We start from the raw sequence: 18,848 nt of genomic DNA, 5'->3' as shown, positions 1-18,848 counted from the left end.
TGGAGATGTCCATGTGCCCGTTGTATGTCACTAGTAGTACCTTTAAACTATAAGTTATACTTTAAATAATTAATAAATGAATGTCAATATTTTAAAGAAATAATTGTAAGAGATGTATTTAAAAAAAATTCCACTTAAAAGATAATGTTTGTATATACATATTATGGATTGAAAATTACAAAAGGTTTTGCATATAATTAATTGAAATTCATTTATATTTTGTCTTAAAATATTAGTTACATGTACTCTTAAGTTAAAAAATGTTATTAAAATATTATATCATTAAATAATATTTATTTTTCAAGAGTACAACTATATTTATGGTCTATTCCTTGTATGTATCTTTAATGCATATATATTTTTGAAAAGTTTAAATCAAATAGTTTAATTTAATATAATTTCCTATGAGGTTCTTTTTTATTTCTATTGGTTGGGTGTTGCAGTATCAGTGCTTGGCCATGGTGTATGCTGGACTTACTATCGCTCATTTGTTCCTGCAGTAACTTATGAATTGTATTGTATCATAGACTTGTATAGCGCAGACTGTCACCCTACATGTATCCTGGCGCTTCAACTTATCAGGTGACACCAGCAAAACAGAAATCCTATTTGCAAAGTAGGGAGCTCGTTTTACTCATTCCTAGGGAAGAGCCAGGACTTTAAGCTTTTTCTGAAGAGAAGTAGGGAATTAGATTGTCTAATACTCTGGGGCAGATCATTCCAGACGCGAGAAGCTGCTACTCCAAATGCTCCCTCCCATCCTGGTCTTCTTAGATCTGGTAGCAGTTACCAGATTTGCACTGGAAGAACGAAGGTTTCTCCCAGGATTATACCAGGTGAGTTTCTCCTGCAGAGGTACTGGGCCCAGACCATGTACTGCTCTGAATACAATACAGAGTGACTTAAACTGAATTCTCTCCTTAAACTGAATTCTTATACGTATACATTTGTCTCCAATGCCTGGTTCAGGGGGTAGAGGCATGTACATCTACCCTTTTCTGAAACTGTATACTCATAAATGGTGAATAGCTAAAAGTAGTAAAGCTACTCAAAATTGTAAGAGTAAACTTGCCAGTGTAGATTTAGTCACATTTAAGTTTACCTGGGCGAATGGCCCCTGAAGACATATATGTAGACTTTTGCAACAATCCCTTAATAAAACACAAACACACAGCCACGCAGACACATGCACACAGACCTCCTTATTTATGTCAATTCACATACAGCAATAGTAGTACTGGCAGCCTGAATAGGAGGTATCTCTCTCTCTCTAGTTTACAGAGGTCCCATCATCCCTTGTGCAACTGCCCCAAAAATATCTGGAAACAAGCACACTAATTTAAAGGGTGATTGACCTAATGTGAATATTAATACAGGGAAACTAGCTATATCCTATTGCCTTTACAAACTGGTATACAAGGACAAAATGTATAGGGTGTTTTCTATCCTTAGGGTGCAGTGCCAAAATATGGATACACGTTTTGACTAGAGACACTCTCCAGGCTCACATTACTCCCTGAAGTCTTCTTTCTCTTGACAGACTCCCAGCACCTGGGGCTGGCTATTTCTAGAACTGAATGGGCAGTCACACCTTCTGCAGGGTTGGCAGACTATTTCCCTCTCTCAGCAGGCAGACTTCCAGGCGATTTAGGTCGGTTGTACAGCTCTTCCACAAGGCAAGAACCCGAGTGATGTTCTCTCCCCTGTGGGAAGCTGGTTATCAGACATACACCAGATCTGGTTACACTGTGAAACTTATAATATGCTGCAGGGTACTCCCTTCCTTAATTAAAAAGGACTTGGACCTGGGACAATAAGAAGAATAGTGGCTCACTCTTACATACAGTCAAAGCAGATGGGAAACCGATTCTCTGTCTGCAATCTCATACTGGGTTTGGGATGGTTCTTCTTTCAAATATCATCTCTAGGCTATTATCCAGACACATCCTTTATGCAGAGGGTACCTGCTTACAGTAGCATACTCTCCAGCCTGGAGTACCAGGCTTTCCATGCATTTGCAGTATATTTTAACCACAAATTGCTCCCTTCACTGTAAACTTTTACCATGAATGGCATGTAATTATGCTAAGTGATATAATGGTGCGATTTTGAGAATTTAGCATGCCAAGCATAACACAAAATACCTGAAATTTCGCACATTATGCTGTGTAATTTAAACTTCACCCAGGCCTACACCTCCCCATGTAAACGGTGAGCTTTGTGGATGTTTTCTTTACTTCTGAACAATGACCCAGGAGGTGGTAGCAAGGAAAGCTGACTGGAGTTGGTAAAGCAAAAAGAGATCCAAGTCCTGATGTCTGCCTTTCTTCATGGAGACCTGCTCTATGAGGTGAGACAGTGGTGAGGTGACAGCCCTTGCAGGCTTACACTGATTAATTGTGTTTTTATGTGCTTTTTTGTGCTTCACTTTTGCCTGTGACTTTTAAAGCATTTGGCGACTGGGAAAAGGGCCTGTTAGAGCCAGAGTTTTGGTGCAAGAGATGGCCATCTTAGTGTGGCACCACATTTTACTCGCTTCACGAAGGGAAGCGTGCTAGTAGTTGCCTAGCATCATATGTGTTTACCACTGGCATTTAAACGTGCCGATGCGCAGATCAGAGCAAGGTGAGACAGCGGTGAAGTGACAGCACTTTGAATTGTGTTTTTATGTGCTTCCCTTTACCTATGACTTTTAAAGCAGTTGGCGGTTGGGGCAAGGGCCTGTTAGAGCCCGAGTTTTGTGCAAGCGGTGACCATCTTATTTTGCCACCATGCTTTACACACGTGCTAGTAGTTGACACTTCCTAGCATCGGATGTGTCTGCCACCTGGATTTAAATGAGCCAATGCACTGACGCGTTGCTATCATGCCAAAGGCGTTCCTAAGGCAAGCCCATCTGTGGCCGAATGGGACCAGGAGTCAGGGATGCAGCCGGTTCCGGTGCAGGGAAGTATCGCCTGATCGCCTCAAAGCAAGCCCTCATGAATCTAGAGCCTAAGATGAGATTTGGGTGTGTGGAAGTGTTAGATCTGGGGTGGGGATGAAGGTGGTGCTAATGTTGTTGCTACTAGACATTGGGAAGCCCTAAGCTGGGGTAATGATTTCATCAGAAGTGGCTCCCCCCAGGAGTTCCGGGGAGAAGGTACACTGGGGTGGTCTCAGGGTCTAAGGAAGCTCTTTTCTGTGCTTTGGTGAATGCCCAGTCCCTGATTAAACAAAGCCTTGAAATCAGTGAATTGATTGAGACAGCCCAAACGGACTGTCTTTTGGTCATGGAAACCTAGGCTAAGGAGGATACGCACCAGGTTATGGGGTGGTGAGATTGGATAGGACTGTCCGGTGGGGGGAGGCCTAGCTATTATTTTTGGGTAATGGCTGAGTTGCACGCTAGAGCCCATCAACACTTACATTGAAGGCTGTGAGGTAGGATACTTTAACATCAAAATTAAGAATGCAGTTAGGCTTGTGGGTCTGTTGATTATTTTGCACCCGGGTCTCAAAAAACAATTGACCAAGTGCTCGAGCCCCTCATTGCCTGCAACAATCTCGCTGTCCTGGGGGATTTTAAACTTCACCTGGATGAAGAGCAAGACCGGGATACTAGGCTGTTTTTGGATTTCATGCTTTGTTGCGGCTTGAAGCAATGAGTCAAATTCTTGAATCATAAAGCCGGTCATATACTAGATGGGATTTTTTTCAGACAAGAGGCTTTGATTACTACCGAGTGCTCGCAGTTAGACTGGACCAATCACAGTCTGGTTTTGTTTAAGGTCCAGGAGGTATGCACGGCAGAACACACGTGGAGCAGCACCAAGAGCACTAGAAACTGGGGTAAAATTTAAGGGGGGTAATTCGCTCTTGCCCTGGATAAACTTAAGAAGAAGGACCTTCTGGGCCCGGGTTCTCCTCTTGAGAACTTTAATAATTGGTTTAGGGCGGTGGTAGAAGAGGTTACACCCCTGATGAGAGCAAGTTTAAAGTCCAGGAAGAAATCATCTGCCCAGTGATTTTCAGAGGAACTTAGGGAGCTCCAAAGGCAGTGCAGGGTGCAGAAACGGAAATGGAAATTGGCCTCTGAGCCGGTTCTGGACCGCATGGCTCAGGCTATGGAGAAGATCCACTCCGAGGTCTTGGAGACCGGCATGTACCCACAGAGCTGGAAGGAGGCAGGTGTCATACCTCTGAAAAAGAAACTGGATGGTGACTCCAGCGTTTTGAAACATTTACACATGACCACTTTGTTGCCTGCTCCTGCAAAGATCTTGGAGAAGCATATAGACCAGGAACTAGCCAAATATTTTCTGGATCAAGAACTCCTGGACCCTTCACAGAATGGTTTCAGGCAGAATCATAGCACCGAATTGGAGGCAAGTGGATCTGGGAAGTGCGGCTATCTTGTTTTTGCAACACCTGTCAGCAGCCTTTGACACCATTTTTCCATCACTCTTGGTGGAAAGGCTGAGGCAAGCCGGGCTGAAGGATGTGACTCCTAAGTTATTGGAGTCCTTCCTGTGTAATAGAACAATCACAGTGAGTTATGGCAATTTCAGAGCAACCCCGTTTCAGCTTCCCTGTGGAGTTCCCCAAGGGTCCTCCCTAAGCCCTGCCCTATTTAACCTGCATGTTGCCCGCAGGCACAACCAGTATGCTTTTTTGGTTTCCAGGTATCGTCCTATGTGGAAGACACCCAGCTTATTGTCTCCATCTCTGATGACTGGGAAGACAGGTTTAGGGCTTATATGTGGGCGATCAGTAGGCAGATGAGAGAGAAGTGGCTTAAAATGAATGGGAGGAAATTGAGATTGTGGTGTTCGGAGTGAGTAGCTCAGTCTGGACTGAATGCTGGTGACCAGATTCTAGTGGTAATTCTCCCATTCTAGCAGCGACAGCCAAAAACCTGGGTGTGGTGTTTGATAATACCTTGACCTTCGACACCCAGGTCAATCAATGAATCAAAAAATCTTTATTTGGATAATTATTGATCCATAAAAGCATTTTAAAATACATAGCATAGAAAAATCCTCATAAATACATTGTAAAAAGGAATATAAAAAAAGGATAGTTTATACAATGTATACAGTCAATGTCGAAGCCTGTCTTGCTCCATCTGTTATACCAATATTTCGCTATGCATAAATATATACGCTAAAATGCTAAAATCCAATAAAATCCATTGAATAAATATCAATTTCTTCAGAACGGTTGAACCGAAATATCATCAAGATTTCAAAGTGTTGAACAATCTAGTCTTCATATTTCAGATCATCCAGGTCTTTTAATAGTTTCGGTCTTGCAATAACATGTGTAACATATGTTGAAATAGTGTAACAGACTAGTTCATTCTCCATTTTTCAGTGTACCCAACAATTTAAAAGCATCCTGGCACGAAAAGAGCTTCATGCTAAAAGGATTGAAGACGCAGCTAACTCCTGTAAGGAGATTTTTTCAATTGTACGTGAATTTAGCAGCCCCCGGACAACCTCTACTCAGGGTGCCCCGGTGGAGACCTGGGCTAACACTATTGCCAATTTCTTCACCACCAAAATCAGGCTAATTCAGGATTCTTTCCCGTCGAGAGCGTTAGATGATTTATCTACGATGCCGACGGAGACAGTCTTCCTGTCTCCTCCTGGCCCAGCTTTGCTAGACTTTCCTCCCCTTCCGGTTGCCGCATCCTTAGCCTTGATGAGGAACCTTAAATCAGGCTCACCATTAGATCCGTGTCCAGCAAAATTCTTAGCGAAAATGGCAGATGTCATTAATCCCATAGCTAATCCTATCCTCAATTTATCCCTGAGTCAGGGTTTTCTGCCCCAGGCCTGGAAGCAAGCCATGGTCATCCCCCTGATCAAGAAGCCCAATCTTGATCCAGAGGCGCCTTCTAATTATAGGCCAATCTCGCTCCTTCCAGCACTGACCAAGATCCTGGAGAAACACGTGCACAGCGTGCTTTCTAACTTCCTGGAGTCTAATGAGTTACTTCATGAATCCCAATCGGGCTTTCGTTCCAACTTAAGCACCGAGACGGCGCTCCTGGAAGTCTCGGAGATCGTGAAGGAGGTGCTGGACACAGGAGGCAGGGTGATGTTAGTCATGTTAGACCTGTCGGCGGCGTTTGACACCGTCCCCCACGAGGATCTCCTCACTAGACTTCATAACATCGGTCTAGGGGGGACGGTGCTCAACTGGTTTCGTTCCTTTCTGGCCAACCGCCGGCAGACGGTCTGGGTCCCACCCGGGTCCGCCGAGATGCCGCCATTGGGAGTCGGAGTGCCTCAGGGCTCTGTACTGAGCCCCACTCTATTTAACATCCTTATGACCCCTCTGGCGACACTGGCGGAGTCCTACGGGGCCCGGATCGTCTCTTATGCTGACGACACCCAGCTTCTATTCACCTGTCGTAAGAGCGAAGAGTTCGATGGAGAAAGGATCTGCGAGTGCCTTGGGGCTGTCTTTAGCTGGTTTTCACACAACAGCCTCAAATGCAACTCGGACAAATCCGAAATACTATTCTTCGGATGCCCATCAGAACCAGATTGGCAGGGTTGGTGGCCTGCTGACATGTTCCCTCCCACTCAGTCCTCTAAGTGGGCTAAGAACCTGGGGGTTAAAATTGACAACGAGCTCTCGCTCAAATCCCAGGTTTCCACTCTTACGGGAACATGCTTTGGGATACTCAGAATGTTGCGCAAGTTCTTTCCCCTTCTCTCGGAGGAACATCGGAGGATCACTGTTCAGGCACTCATAGGGTCCAGATTGGACTATGCAAATGTCCTATATCTGGGTCTGCCTGAATACCTCCTCCAGCGTTTGCAGGTTACTCAGAACGCTGCTGCTCGTGCAATTTTTGGCCTGCACCGCCGCACCAGTGCCTCCAATCTCCTCGTATCCCTTCACTGGCTTCCGGTGCGGAAGAGGATACTTTTCAAGGCCATGACTCTCGCCCATAAGGCCTTGCATGGCAATGGTGCCAAATATCTTCAGAGGAGGCTGGACTTCTATCGACCTGTACGATCCCTCAGGTCAGAAGCTTTGGCTTTGGCTCGGGTGCCACGCATCAAAAGGGCTCGGCTAGGCGGCCGGTCCTTTAGCTTTCTTGCTCCGCAGCTATGGAATTCCTTACCGGTGTCCTTGCGAAACACCGCTAACCTGCTTGCCTTCAGAAAAGACTTAAAAACCTGGCTGTTCACTGGATAATCTGCCCCCTCTTTAGGCCCCTGCTCTTTCTACTGTTATGTTTTCCAGCTCTTTCTTTGGTCTGGAGCACAAAAGCGCCGGGACACTCCTTTGGAGTAGCCGTTGCGCTATAAAAGTCCCATTTAACATAACATTTAACATAACAGTGGTTATTAAAAACGATTTTAACTCCCTCTTACTGAATTGCAGGATGCTTGCTGGATTAGTGATAGTTAGACCCTCAAATGAATCAGTTAACAGTGTATTCATGTAACCTAGCCATGGGATTTTATGGTGCTGATTGAGATTTAGGGAATCGAGTATGACATCTTTTGAGAACGTAGAGCCTGTCTTGCTCCATATGTTATACCAGCAAATAATAGAGCTCTGATCAATCAAATCTTTTATGGATGGCATATCCAGCTCTTTATGAACAATATAGGATGAAATGGTACGGCCAACATCTTACATAAAAACTGATTTTCCAGAGTTTGGAGGGATTTACCCTCTGCCATGCCCCACACTGCAGCCCCATATACAGCAGTAGGGATACATTTACTCCTATATAATTTAGTCAATTATCTTATTGGCTTATTTCCAATTTTTCAAGAGAATCTATTCAGGGCCTCAATGATTCTGTCTGCTTTTGCATTTCTAATATTTGGGCCCCATGTGCTGGTATTGGTAAATTGAATGCCAAGGTAAGAGAAACTCTGTACCCTGGTCAAATTAACATCCCTCACATAGTGCGGCCTTTTTTTTGAGTTGCCCCTCCCATAGACCAGGGTAAATGTTTTGGAAAAGTTAAGCCTTAAATCTCATTTCTCCATTTATGATGCAAAACCCTCAATCAAGAGCTGCAAACCGTTTGAAGTTCTTGATATGAGGACCACATCATCTGCATACAGGAGCATTGGGGACCTTTTGTGGGCATACTCTAGGAACGTCCGCTTCTAACTGTTGGAGTGCCTTATCTACCCCGTTAATGTATATTGAAAAAAGGAAAGGTTCTAAGAAACACCCCTGTATTATGCTTCTAGTCACCTTAAAGCTGGGAGTACCTTCTCCTCCCATTCCATATCTCACTTGTGTAGTCAACCTTTTGTATATTTGGGATAGGTGACTGATTATATCTATGAGGGCACCCAACTCCATACGAGTCTTCCATAGTATAACATGATTATACACCCAAGTCCATAGAATGGTTAGTTCTTGCTTCTGGACGATTGGGATCATGAAGAAAATAGTGCCTTCTCTTCCAAAAAATCTCAGGGTATCATTGCACTTATTACCTCCTGTCTGGACGCCTGCATTGCCCTGTACTTAAATATCAACGAAGTTTTGTTAGACAAACTCCAAATTATGCAGAATGCGGCTGCATGTCTGATCCTGGAAGTACCCAAACACTGCTCAGTCAGGGAAGGCTTGAGATACTTTCACTGGCTGCCTATAAAGAAACGTGTGTCCCTTAAAGTGCCTTGCTTGGCACATAAAGCTCTCCACTCTCAGGGATCGAGCTACCTAAAGACAACCCTGAATTGGCATGTTCCCAGGAGACTTTTGAGATCAGCTGTAGTTCCTAGAAGCAAAAACGCCAGGTGGGGGTAACAGGCTTTCACAGTGGCGGCAGCCAGGCTGTGGAACTCCTTTCCTGAACATATCAGGAGCTTGAGCCACCACCTACTGTTCCGTAAGCAACGTAAAACATGGCTTTTTGTGGATTAGGCTTCTGTTGGGGGTTGCATTGCCGTGGGTTTGTTTGCTTTGGGTTACAATCATTCGCTCTGTTTCTCTTCTGTTATTCTGGCTTTGATGCCTTCTGGTCTAATGCACTCTAGAAATACCATAAATACAAATACATATATTTATGCAGAGCTGATCCGCAGACTGCAGAGCTAGCAGTGGCCAAGAGCCCTTAACATGGAAGAGGAGATTTGAATAGGGAGAGCTATCGAGGGGCCTACAGAGCTCATGATAGGCCTTAAGGTCACTAACAACAGCCCTGCTAGGAAAGTTCAAAGGAAAAAGGTCAGTCTGCCACAATACCTGAAGATACTGAGGTAAATGGCTGACAAATGGGCCCATTTACAAAAATTGCTCCACAATAATTTATATTTTATTTGAATATTCATGCAAAAAGACCCATAGAATAAATCTATTAAAAAAGTCCCAAAGCCAAAATATAAACAGTACTAAACAAAACAGAACAAAAAGGTGTACAAATTGGAAAGCATACTTTTAATGAACTTTATAATGACATAAAACAAGAAAAATGAATAGATCGTCATTGGGTACATAACCAGCAAAAATCATACATTCATCAAGTACAAGTGATACACAGCATATACATTAATATTGAAGAACATTTGATAAATGTATGATAATCAGCTCTTATTAGGGAACCAATCCCTGGAATGTAGCACTATAGGTATGGAGTAATAATTCTGAAGCAAGAAGTGGATTGACTGTTAACGTTTCAGTATCTAGAGTATTGAATACATGAGAACATCTTTAGGACTGCATTGCATGTGGATAATTTGATACACCTCTAATTAGGTCAGACTCCACAAATTCTACATAGAGAGTAGATGATCTTATATGTACGCCAATATAAATAAATTGGTGGAAGTGACACTGCAAATAAGAACAACACATGTGCATCACTTCAAGTTGAAAGTTACTGGGTTCACCCTGTGGATGGAACATGTGGTATCAAACCAACAAACTTGCAGCTAAATAGAAATTAACATAGGGATATTATCGGGATACCAGGTTTTTGTAGAAGAACTGGGCCAGATTATGCAAATGTGATTCTATAAAGAGAGCTCATGATTACTTGGTATCGTATTTAAAAAAGTTAAGTGGGTTAATAATAAAGAATGGTATTATAAATACATAATTTACAGCACTTGAGTATAGAAGGTAAAACTAAAGCCTGAAGTATGCTCAATACTGCAGTTGATGTAGTGGTTTAACTAATGAAGGAATTGAAAAAATATAATTAATTATAGCTTGGAATATATTAAAGGGTCTGGGTAAATTGTTCTCGAAGGACACATCTAATAAAGACAAATGAATGGTGTATAAGCAAAACCGTCAGACCAGCTCACTGGCGAGGCACCCTAAATCTTTATAACACGGATATAAATGCAGGCTTTCATGCAAGATTTAGTGGACTGGCAACTGTGCCATTGGCCAGAATGGGAAAAGGCACGTTTAACAAGCCATGAGGGTGCATTTTGACAAAGTGTTTTTGTTGACAATGTCAATCAAACTGCAATATGTGCATAGTAAATCTTGCGTAACAATAATTTTGTCACGAGGAATGCGATTATTGTATGTAGATCACAAAGTGTTTGAATGTAAACAGTATTGTATAAAATAATCATTAAAAACATTACATAGATAAAGTAAGTTTGTAGGTGTATTTTCAAAAGTCAAAAAGAGAATATGGTTGAAGTTAAATAGATTATTAAAAACAAAGCACAATATAGTATAAAACATAAGGGCGGTTAAGATGGTGACCATCTTGCAACATGTTTTAAATAAGTTACTATAGCTGGTGTAAATTCAACTCTTACATAAGGGTAATTGATTACAAAATATTTAAATCTGATGATAAATATTTAGATAACAACATGTTATGCAGAATACATAAAATTATTAAATCAAGAACTAAGCGCCAATATTATAGCATTGCTAATGAGACCATTCAACAGATATGATTAAGCATTTAGCTACACTGTTCACCTTTCATATCCATCTGTTTTAATGTGGTGAGAGGAGGTAGTCAACATTGTTCTTGTTTGAGGTGGTTTTGCTCAAGACAAAAATGTAATTGTTGAGCAAATAAAATGTTTTTGACCACTTGTTTGATTTGATTTGAAAAAGAGTTAAAGGTGGGAACATAAACCAATCTGGTATCTTTTGGTTTATATTTGATTTGTATTAAGGATTCCCTATGGTTATAATAGGCTCTCCTTATTGATTTTCTCAGTCTCATTTGGAGATATCTGCTGGCTTTTAGTTTGTTGGAAAGATTATTTGTTTTTATGAAGTAGTCTGATTTCTTACTGGTGGCTATTAAATTTTATTGAAGTGTTCTGAGTTGTTGCTTTTGTGCATAGTGAAGTGTAAAATAATTCATTCTCATCTTTGATAATTAGATCATGAAGGTTTACAGGTGCAGAGTTATGTTCTGAAGTAAATACTAGGGGGCCTATTACGAAGTCGGGCGGATGTGTGAGAACCAACCGTGCATAGGTCTGCGGTTTTGCACCCCCTATTATGATGCGACCGCACATGGTGTGTTTGCAAACTCCCATTTATCTATGGGAGCTTGTGCTGTGGCTGAAAACCATTAGAGAAATGGGAGTTTCTGTGAAACCCTTCACCATAAGTGCCCCCTAGGCCCCCAACCGGAGGCTGATGAGGGATGGCGGCCCTGCTAGGGGAAGCCCAACATGCTGTCTGAAACCAACATCATAATCCCAACGATGTAAACGCCGTCCTATAGGAATTATGATTGGCTCCTTAAGCATGTCGGAAGCCAGCCGGAATGACTGGCCATTGTAAACTCCGTCCACCTTCTTTGTAATGAGGCGTCAGAGATTAAACCAAGGATGACAGGTCGGAGGTTTTTTGACCAACATCCCTATTGGCCCTTAGGTTTTGGTTTGAAGAAGTAAGCCATTCATGAAACTCAAGAAGAGTAGAAGTGTCCCCATGCCATATTAGGATAATGTTCTAAATAAACCTGACCCATTTGGAGATGTTAGCTCAATAGGGATTTGTTGAGTGCTAGATGAATTTATTCTCAAAGTCGGTTATATATAGGTTTCCCTTGTTTGGCACAACACTGCACCCATAGCAATGCTTTTGGTTTGTTCATAGAATTGCCCTTCAAAAATGAAATAATTTTCTGTCCGCACAGTTGATAAATGATGTAGGAACTTGGTAAGAACAGGCTCTGGTTTCTAGTAACTTGTGAATGTTTTCAAGAGCTTCTGATTGTAAGATGCCTGTATACAGACTCTCCATGTCCATAGTAACTAACAGCTTATTTTTTTTTCCAAATGGAAAACTTTCTGTTATGTGAATTACTGAGGTGCTGTCACATACATATGAAGGGTTTTGATTGACAAAGAACTAAACAAAAAAAAGCACCATATCGGCCCACAGATTAGAATTGAAGTATAGCCTAGAAAAAGTGGTCAGTCGTGGGGTTTTTAGAATTTTTCTGTTCTGTGGGTATGATATTAATTGCTGAAATAGTATGACTGCATTTGCTCAAGAAGTGTTCCTTTTTACTTCATCAAACATCAACATTGGTAAGGGATTGGAGGTTCTTGAGAATAAGTCTTGTATACCTATAAGCTGCCTGTGTGTATTGGATATTTTGTCTTTGAAGCAAGAGATGTGAATAACAGAGAAAAATAATCAACCAGTCTTGGAATCCTTCACTACTTCATTCTTTGATTGTAATATTTATATCATTGGACTTTTCTGAGTGCTTCAGTACTGTTCGTTGCACCTTTGTGTTCTGTTCTGTTTATGTTTTGTCTTCTGCATGATTCTATAGATGTATTCTTTTTTTTAGATTTATTCTATAGGTTTTTTGTATAGAAATAGGAATATTATATAAATTATTGGGGATCAATTTCTGTAAAGCATCCTCCTGTTGATCATTAAACTCAGTATATACTGACACACAAGTTCAAAAGGGGTTATTGAGTTACCCATCATCCCATTACAAAACCTGAAGAAGCAGTATCTTAGCACATCCTGATTCCTTGGCAGCGCAGCAGAAGACCCCCCTCACCACTGACCCTTGCTGGTTGCAAGGCACACTGATATTACTTCCCTCCCACAAGCTTCAGTCTGCCTGCACACCTTCCCACTGCTTAAACATATTTCCAGCAGAGCAGCTTAGTTTATCAGATAATAAAACATGAAAACAATTACAGTACTACACCTTTGACCTCCTGCACACAGAAGACATCATAAATGCTGCAAATGCTTGTAGGCCAGCAGAATCACTGACAAACCCATGCCCACTCTGTAACCAAGTGAGCCACATCTGTCAACAACTCCTTGAACACAGACATCTTCTTCAAGAAACTCTAAATATGTTACATAAAACCCTCCCTTAATGAAATAGGCCTTGAACAAACAGTTCCTTCTACATTCTGGCCAATACCAGACTATTTTAGGCAAAAAGATAGACAGATTGAAATATCTGCCTCAAGACAAATATCTACTTTCATAGAAGGAAATAATCTGCTCTCAGATACCAAAACAGATTCTGGCATGGCTGCGGCACAGAAGCAGCAATGGGACATGTGGTAATTTTAGAACTACAGTGGTTTAAAAGTGGATTGCCAGCACACCTATTACTTGAACTCTCCCTTGCCTTTAATGCTGTTCTTTGCCCTATCTTCTACAGAGACTAACAACATCAGAGTGCAGCGAGTGGAACTGAAGCAGACTGCATCTTTTCTATCAGACAGCTGACCATCTCACTTTCTCACTTGAGGTCAGCTGCATTAAATTCACAACTAAGGTACCTAAGAGCTCTACCTCCTCTTCCACATTTACCATAGCTGTCCCTCAGTCCTACTCCCTCCTTCAAACTCAACTGTTACTGTTATACACATGATACACAAATCATACTTAAATATGAAAGTCCATCTGGATTTGACTCAAACTCGAGTGGAAAATGCCTCAAGCCATGAAATAATGTATTATAATAAACCCCAGCATAATAAACATCTCACAAACTGAAATATTCATATGTTGCAAATGGATCAAACACCCACCTATCCACAATATGGCCTCAACAACTAGGCTCGCCACCAAGCAACTCAGCCCAAGTAAGGAACTAGGAGTAATTACAGACTCCATTCTTTCAATCATATTCAGACTGGGTATGACCAATACGTTTACACTGCACAGTTGCTAAAATTGCCACACTTGCTTGAAGTGTTAGCCACCCAATAAGGTTGGGTCTAGTTGTGTTCATCAATCCTCACAGCCTGCAGGCTTAGTGGCAAAGGGGATATCTCATTTGCATGAGGCTATCCTAATACAACACTGTATTAACATATGCGCTTGTGTGGCTGGTGTTAGAGAAGGAGACGCAAAAGTATCTACATACCCTCCTGAAAAACTGAAGTCCCCTGGGGTTCAAAGAATGGGCCCAAAACATGCGTATTCATGCAGCACTTCTGTAATCTAGCCCATGAATTTTCTATTAGTAAGAGATGCCAGATCAGACCAAATCGGATTACTAGAACCTAAATCACATCACAGAATTGTTCTAAACCATGACAGTGACTTGTTCTACTTGAAGCATTACGTTTTGAAGAAAGCACTTACCTTTTTTAGATAAATTCATTAATTGTGACAATAAAAGTAGAATGCTGACATCTGTTGTAAAGATTAATTGGCGTGCATTAAGTTACAACCGAGTTCTCCAACATGTATGGTCCATTTGTACAAGAGTGAATTGACTCTATAGATTGACTTAATAAAACAATGTTTTCTCCTTCACTCCAGAACCTGTAAACCATCTTTCTACAAGGCCCACAGGGTTCACTGGTGAACAGTCTACATTAAACAGAGTGAAAGTGGATGCTGTGACAAGATCTTGAAGAAAAGTAGACTTAAATAAGCATAAGACATTGTGCTATCACATCTCTAGAGAAACCATTATTACTGGACAGAAACCACTTATCCCTGAAATAGATTGTTTCCTGATTCCTCTCAAGATGCTGTAGAAAGGAACGTGATTACAGTACAATCATTAAGTCCACATGGGTTTACATCAACCTACAAAATTATGCACATGAAAATAACCCTATGCAATATTTCTAGCTCAAATATTGCATGGTCTTTTGTCTACATTCTTCTAAATCATGACACAATTGTAAATGAAAGCCCACATATCAGTGGGTATGCTCTCCTGGGTTTCTATTGGTTAAAAGGAAATTGAAAACTGTTTTTATAAGCGTCGGCCAGGACATGATGATCAGGAGATAACTTATTGTGTCTTGTGTATCAAAGAAAAAGATAAGGACATGGTATAAACTGCACAGTCAGAAGTACAATGGTGTGGTAAAATAAATATTTCTTGCGTTTGGATGAATTCATGGTCCGCCGGCACGGTATCCGACTCATTTCTTTTCTCTCAGAGGTTACTCCTATGACCCACTGGCAGGCATTCACCTGGTGGTCATATTGAACAGTGCACAGTTGGGTGACGTATGAGTCCTCATGTCCTGATGAATTTGCCCGTAGGTTTTGCTTTGCTATGATACATGTCATCCGTTCGCAACTTTTTGGTCTAAGCATGTTCTAATGTTTTTAATCACGAGCCTGGGCATATAGTAAAGTATGTAAGACGTGCCTCGTTGGACTCATTTTTACGGTTTTTGTGAGAGGAAGTAATTATCTCTCTTTTTTGAGGACCTTGAGAATTGATGGATGTATGTGGGTGATATAATTTTGAGAAGTTAAGCAGTTGTTATGTACACTAAACACTAATAGAGATATTCATTTTTGTTTGATCCTCCTGGTACTATAGGAAAATGCCAGTGATGAAACAGTGAGCCAGTTGGCTAGTATCAGCCAACAGGTTCATGGTGGTCGCTTACGTGAGGCATTTCCTATAATTTTGTACATCTTTTATATATATCAGGTTCAATGGTACCTTACTTTGTTGCCTAAAGACCACACCCTGACATTAGGTGTGTCTTTGAGTTGTACCGGAGCAGTATTGAGCCCTAAGTGTGATTTATGCTATAGGGTTTCTACTTAGGTGTGATCATCTAAAAAAACTAATGATGTGAGTGATAATTGGGCTCTGTTGTTGTAATTGAAAGAAAAATTGTGACAAATTGAATAGACTTTCATCCCAAAATACACGGTTCCTCAGACAAGAATGAAGAAACCAACAGTTCTCTTGTTGCTGCCATCATAATGAGCTAGACTGACGCTGCTGTATGATAAACAGTATCACCAGAAGATGGAAGAGTTCAATAAAGCATTGGAACAGATTCAGAACGAGTGTCCAAATGGGCCAAAGGAAACTACGGCGGCTTGATGTGCATGATCAATGGCAGTGTTAGCCCAGATAATCGCAAGCTCAATAGAGCTCCATACAAGAACCTGAACAGAGTCTCAAGCCTTCCAAGAACCCAGAACCTTTCTCCCGCACATGTAGAACTGAGAGAGTTAGAGGATGGAATAACTACATCATGGCATGCCTCGGTCTTGAGTATGCACAGAAGATGATAAGCAGGTTTAAGGACAAAATTCCTTTCAAATGACCTCTTCTATTCACATAGTTTGCTGATGCCGTGAAATTACAGCTAGTTTTTTGTTTTTTTTAAACATTCCCTTGTTTACCCATCCATTACAGTCACACCTGGTCCATAATGTGAGGAGATACAAAATGAGAATTTGTGATTTTAGATTGAATTTAAAGGAGTGAGTGAGAAAGGCAAGAGTTAGAGACAGAGATGAAGGTACAGAAATAGGAAACACACACACACAAGGAACTTCACCATGGCATCCTCCAATCTCCCTGACATACACTTGTATCTTTTATTTGGGCAGCATGCTCTGCCCCTGAAGAAAATAACACAAGATCATTTAATGCGACATTCGAGAAGACACAAACTCTTATAGGCAATGTTACTATTACGTTTTTTTTTTTTTTACATTAATAGAAGATGTGAATCCTGCATATGCGCTGCACAAGTTTGACAAATGTTGTGGATAGAAAACTATAAAAGTCGTGAAAAACATCCATGCATGAGAAGATTAAAGAACAGGCGAAGGTGTTAAATATTTCAGGGGTGGGTACCTGTCTCTGGTTTTCCGTCTCCAGCCTCAGCCTGGCCTCCACACATCTTCTGGTTTCCAGGAAGGCCTGCCGCTGTGCTCTGTCTGACAGGTAACTAATGAAGATCCCAGCTGTGTTCATGCACATGAACAGCACCGCCTGTGCCACTATCTGAAAAAGGCAAATAAATATGGGGCCTGTCAGATATCTCAAGCAATCACCTTGACAAAAAAAATCCACTCTTAGCGTGGAGTGTTGAAAATGTAAACGGGTGAGTGACAGGCGCAGTGCATGACTCACTTTCTTGGCTTTCTCATTCAATTCTCTTTTCGTGTTATACACAGGGTTAAGCCACGGATGATTTCCCACCATGCTCTTGCTATGAACTAAAGTGCAGTCAATATTTTCAATATTAGTCATGGTATCTAATATAATTATACCAAATATAATTTACTGAAATATCTGCTCTGCTATGAGCTCTTTAAACGAAGTGCAAACAAGTGTGTCAAGCCATCGTTCAATTAGTACACAAACAGGGGCCTACTCACAAACGCATTTTGAAGTATGAAAAGTAATACTCCAGTGGTGTTCTTTTACCTGCTCTGTTTTGCCTTTTGGAATTGGCCTCAATTCTGATTTTAGGAATAATGTATAGGTTTATAAAAATCTGCTACAGAGTTCCTTTTTGTCCAGCAGTTTTCAAGGCAGCAATTAAAATGTCAAGATATCTCTGGTGAGTAATGCTCCTTCCTCGACGCATCATAAAGTAGCACAGAGGGTTAACATACCTACTCCAAAGAACGCGCACCATGCAGCTCGCCAATCTTTAATGTATGTGGATAGCTCAGTGGGTTACTGCTTTTGTCATGGAGATACTTTTGTAACTTGCAATTCATACATTACAATCCTAATATAGCACAGTGACCTATGGACTGTCATCAAAGAGCTGCATGCAAACTGCGTGGTATGAGTTAGACGTTATGTTGTTTACCTGGGCTTTTATCTTCCTAATGCTGCTTAAAAGGATTAGTTTGGGTAGCAATACATTGTTATTTGTAAACCCAACACAAACCACTGTGGTATGTTTTTATATCCTGAGTTTATTTAGACCAAACCTTAAAGTATACTGCCAAGTAGCATGGATGACATGTGATTGCTACACTTTTTAATCATCATTGTCTTATGTAACACTTCTGATTTATACACGTTTGTTTAGTTGTCTCTGTATAATGTGAGTGTGAGTGCACCAACACCCTAAACTGATAGGAGTATCTCCATAATCACAAATGAAATTCACATGTGTAAGGCAGGCTATGGGGAGATGAGGAGAATAAAACAAAATAATTCTATAAATAAATCAAGACCAAAATGTGAACAATAGTGTAAGTTGAGATATCAATTTTTAAATAATAAGTAGAGTTTTAGCACTTGGAAAAAATAAGCGCCAATAGGGGTTATCTGGTTGTTCTGGACCTCCGCAAAATCAACAGTTCAGGCCGACCATGATATAGTGCATGCCGAGGACAGGAGCCACGTGGGGTCGGTGAAGAGAGTACCTTGATCCGGGTCGTAACAGAGAGATGTGGGATGCAGATGAGCGATGCCTGTTCTGAGTACAGTGGTTCAGAAGGCGATGCACCTGGTTAATCCACGCTGGAGGGGCAATATTCCGATCTTCTCCATGCAGAGGTGGCGTTGTGTTGGTTCCAAAGCAGTGGTTCCAGACAGGATGCAGCAGTTCCAAGTGTGATGCGCCATTTGTACTTCTGCAACAGGGTTGATGCGCTGGTTCTGCTATAAGCAGACTGGAAATGTGCTGATGTCT

The 18,848-nt window shown here is 41.3% G+C and overlaps 1 protein-coding gene across 2 annotated transcripts in view; it reads right to left on the bottom strand.

Moving 5' to 3' along the window:
• The window catches only part of ADCY8 (adenylate cyclase 8), a 1,038,851-nt gene that overhangs the window by 699,960 nt on the left and 320,043 nt on the right, over window positions 1–18,848 (bottom strand). For both annotated transcript variants that reach the window (XM_085604917.1, XM_085604918.1), the window contains exon 2: window positions 17,045–17,194. In XM_085604917.1, coding sequence (XP_085461043.1) covers window positions 17,045–17,194 — 150 coding nt within the window. The remainder of the gene's footprint in view (window positions 1–17,044; window positions 17,195–18,848) is intronic.

The sequence above is a fragment of the Triturus cristatus genome, chromosome 5_1, assembly GCF_964204655.1.
Source record: "Triturus cristatus chromosome 5_1, aTriCri1.1, whole genome shotgun sequence".
Lineage (NCBI taxonomy): Eukaryota > Metazoa > Chordata > Amphibia > Caudata > Salamandridae > Triturus > Triturus cristatus.
Note: the sequence above shows the minus strand (reverse complement) of the source record. Positions and strands in the feature narration are given on the sequence as shown.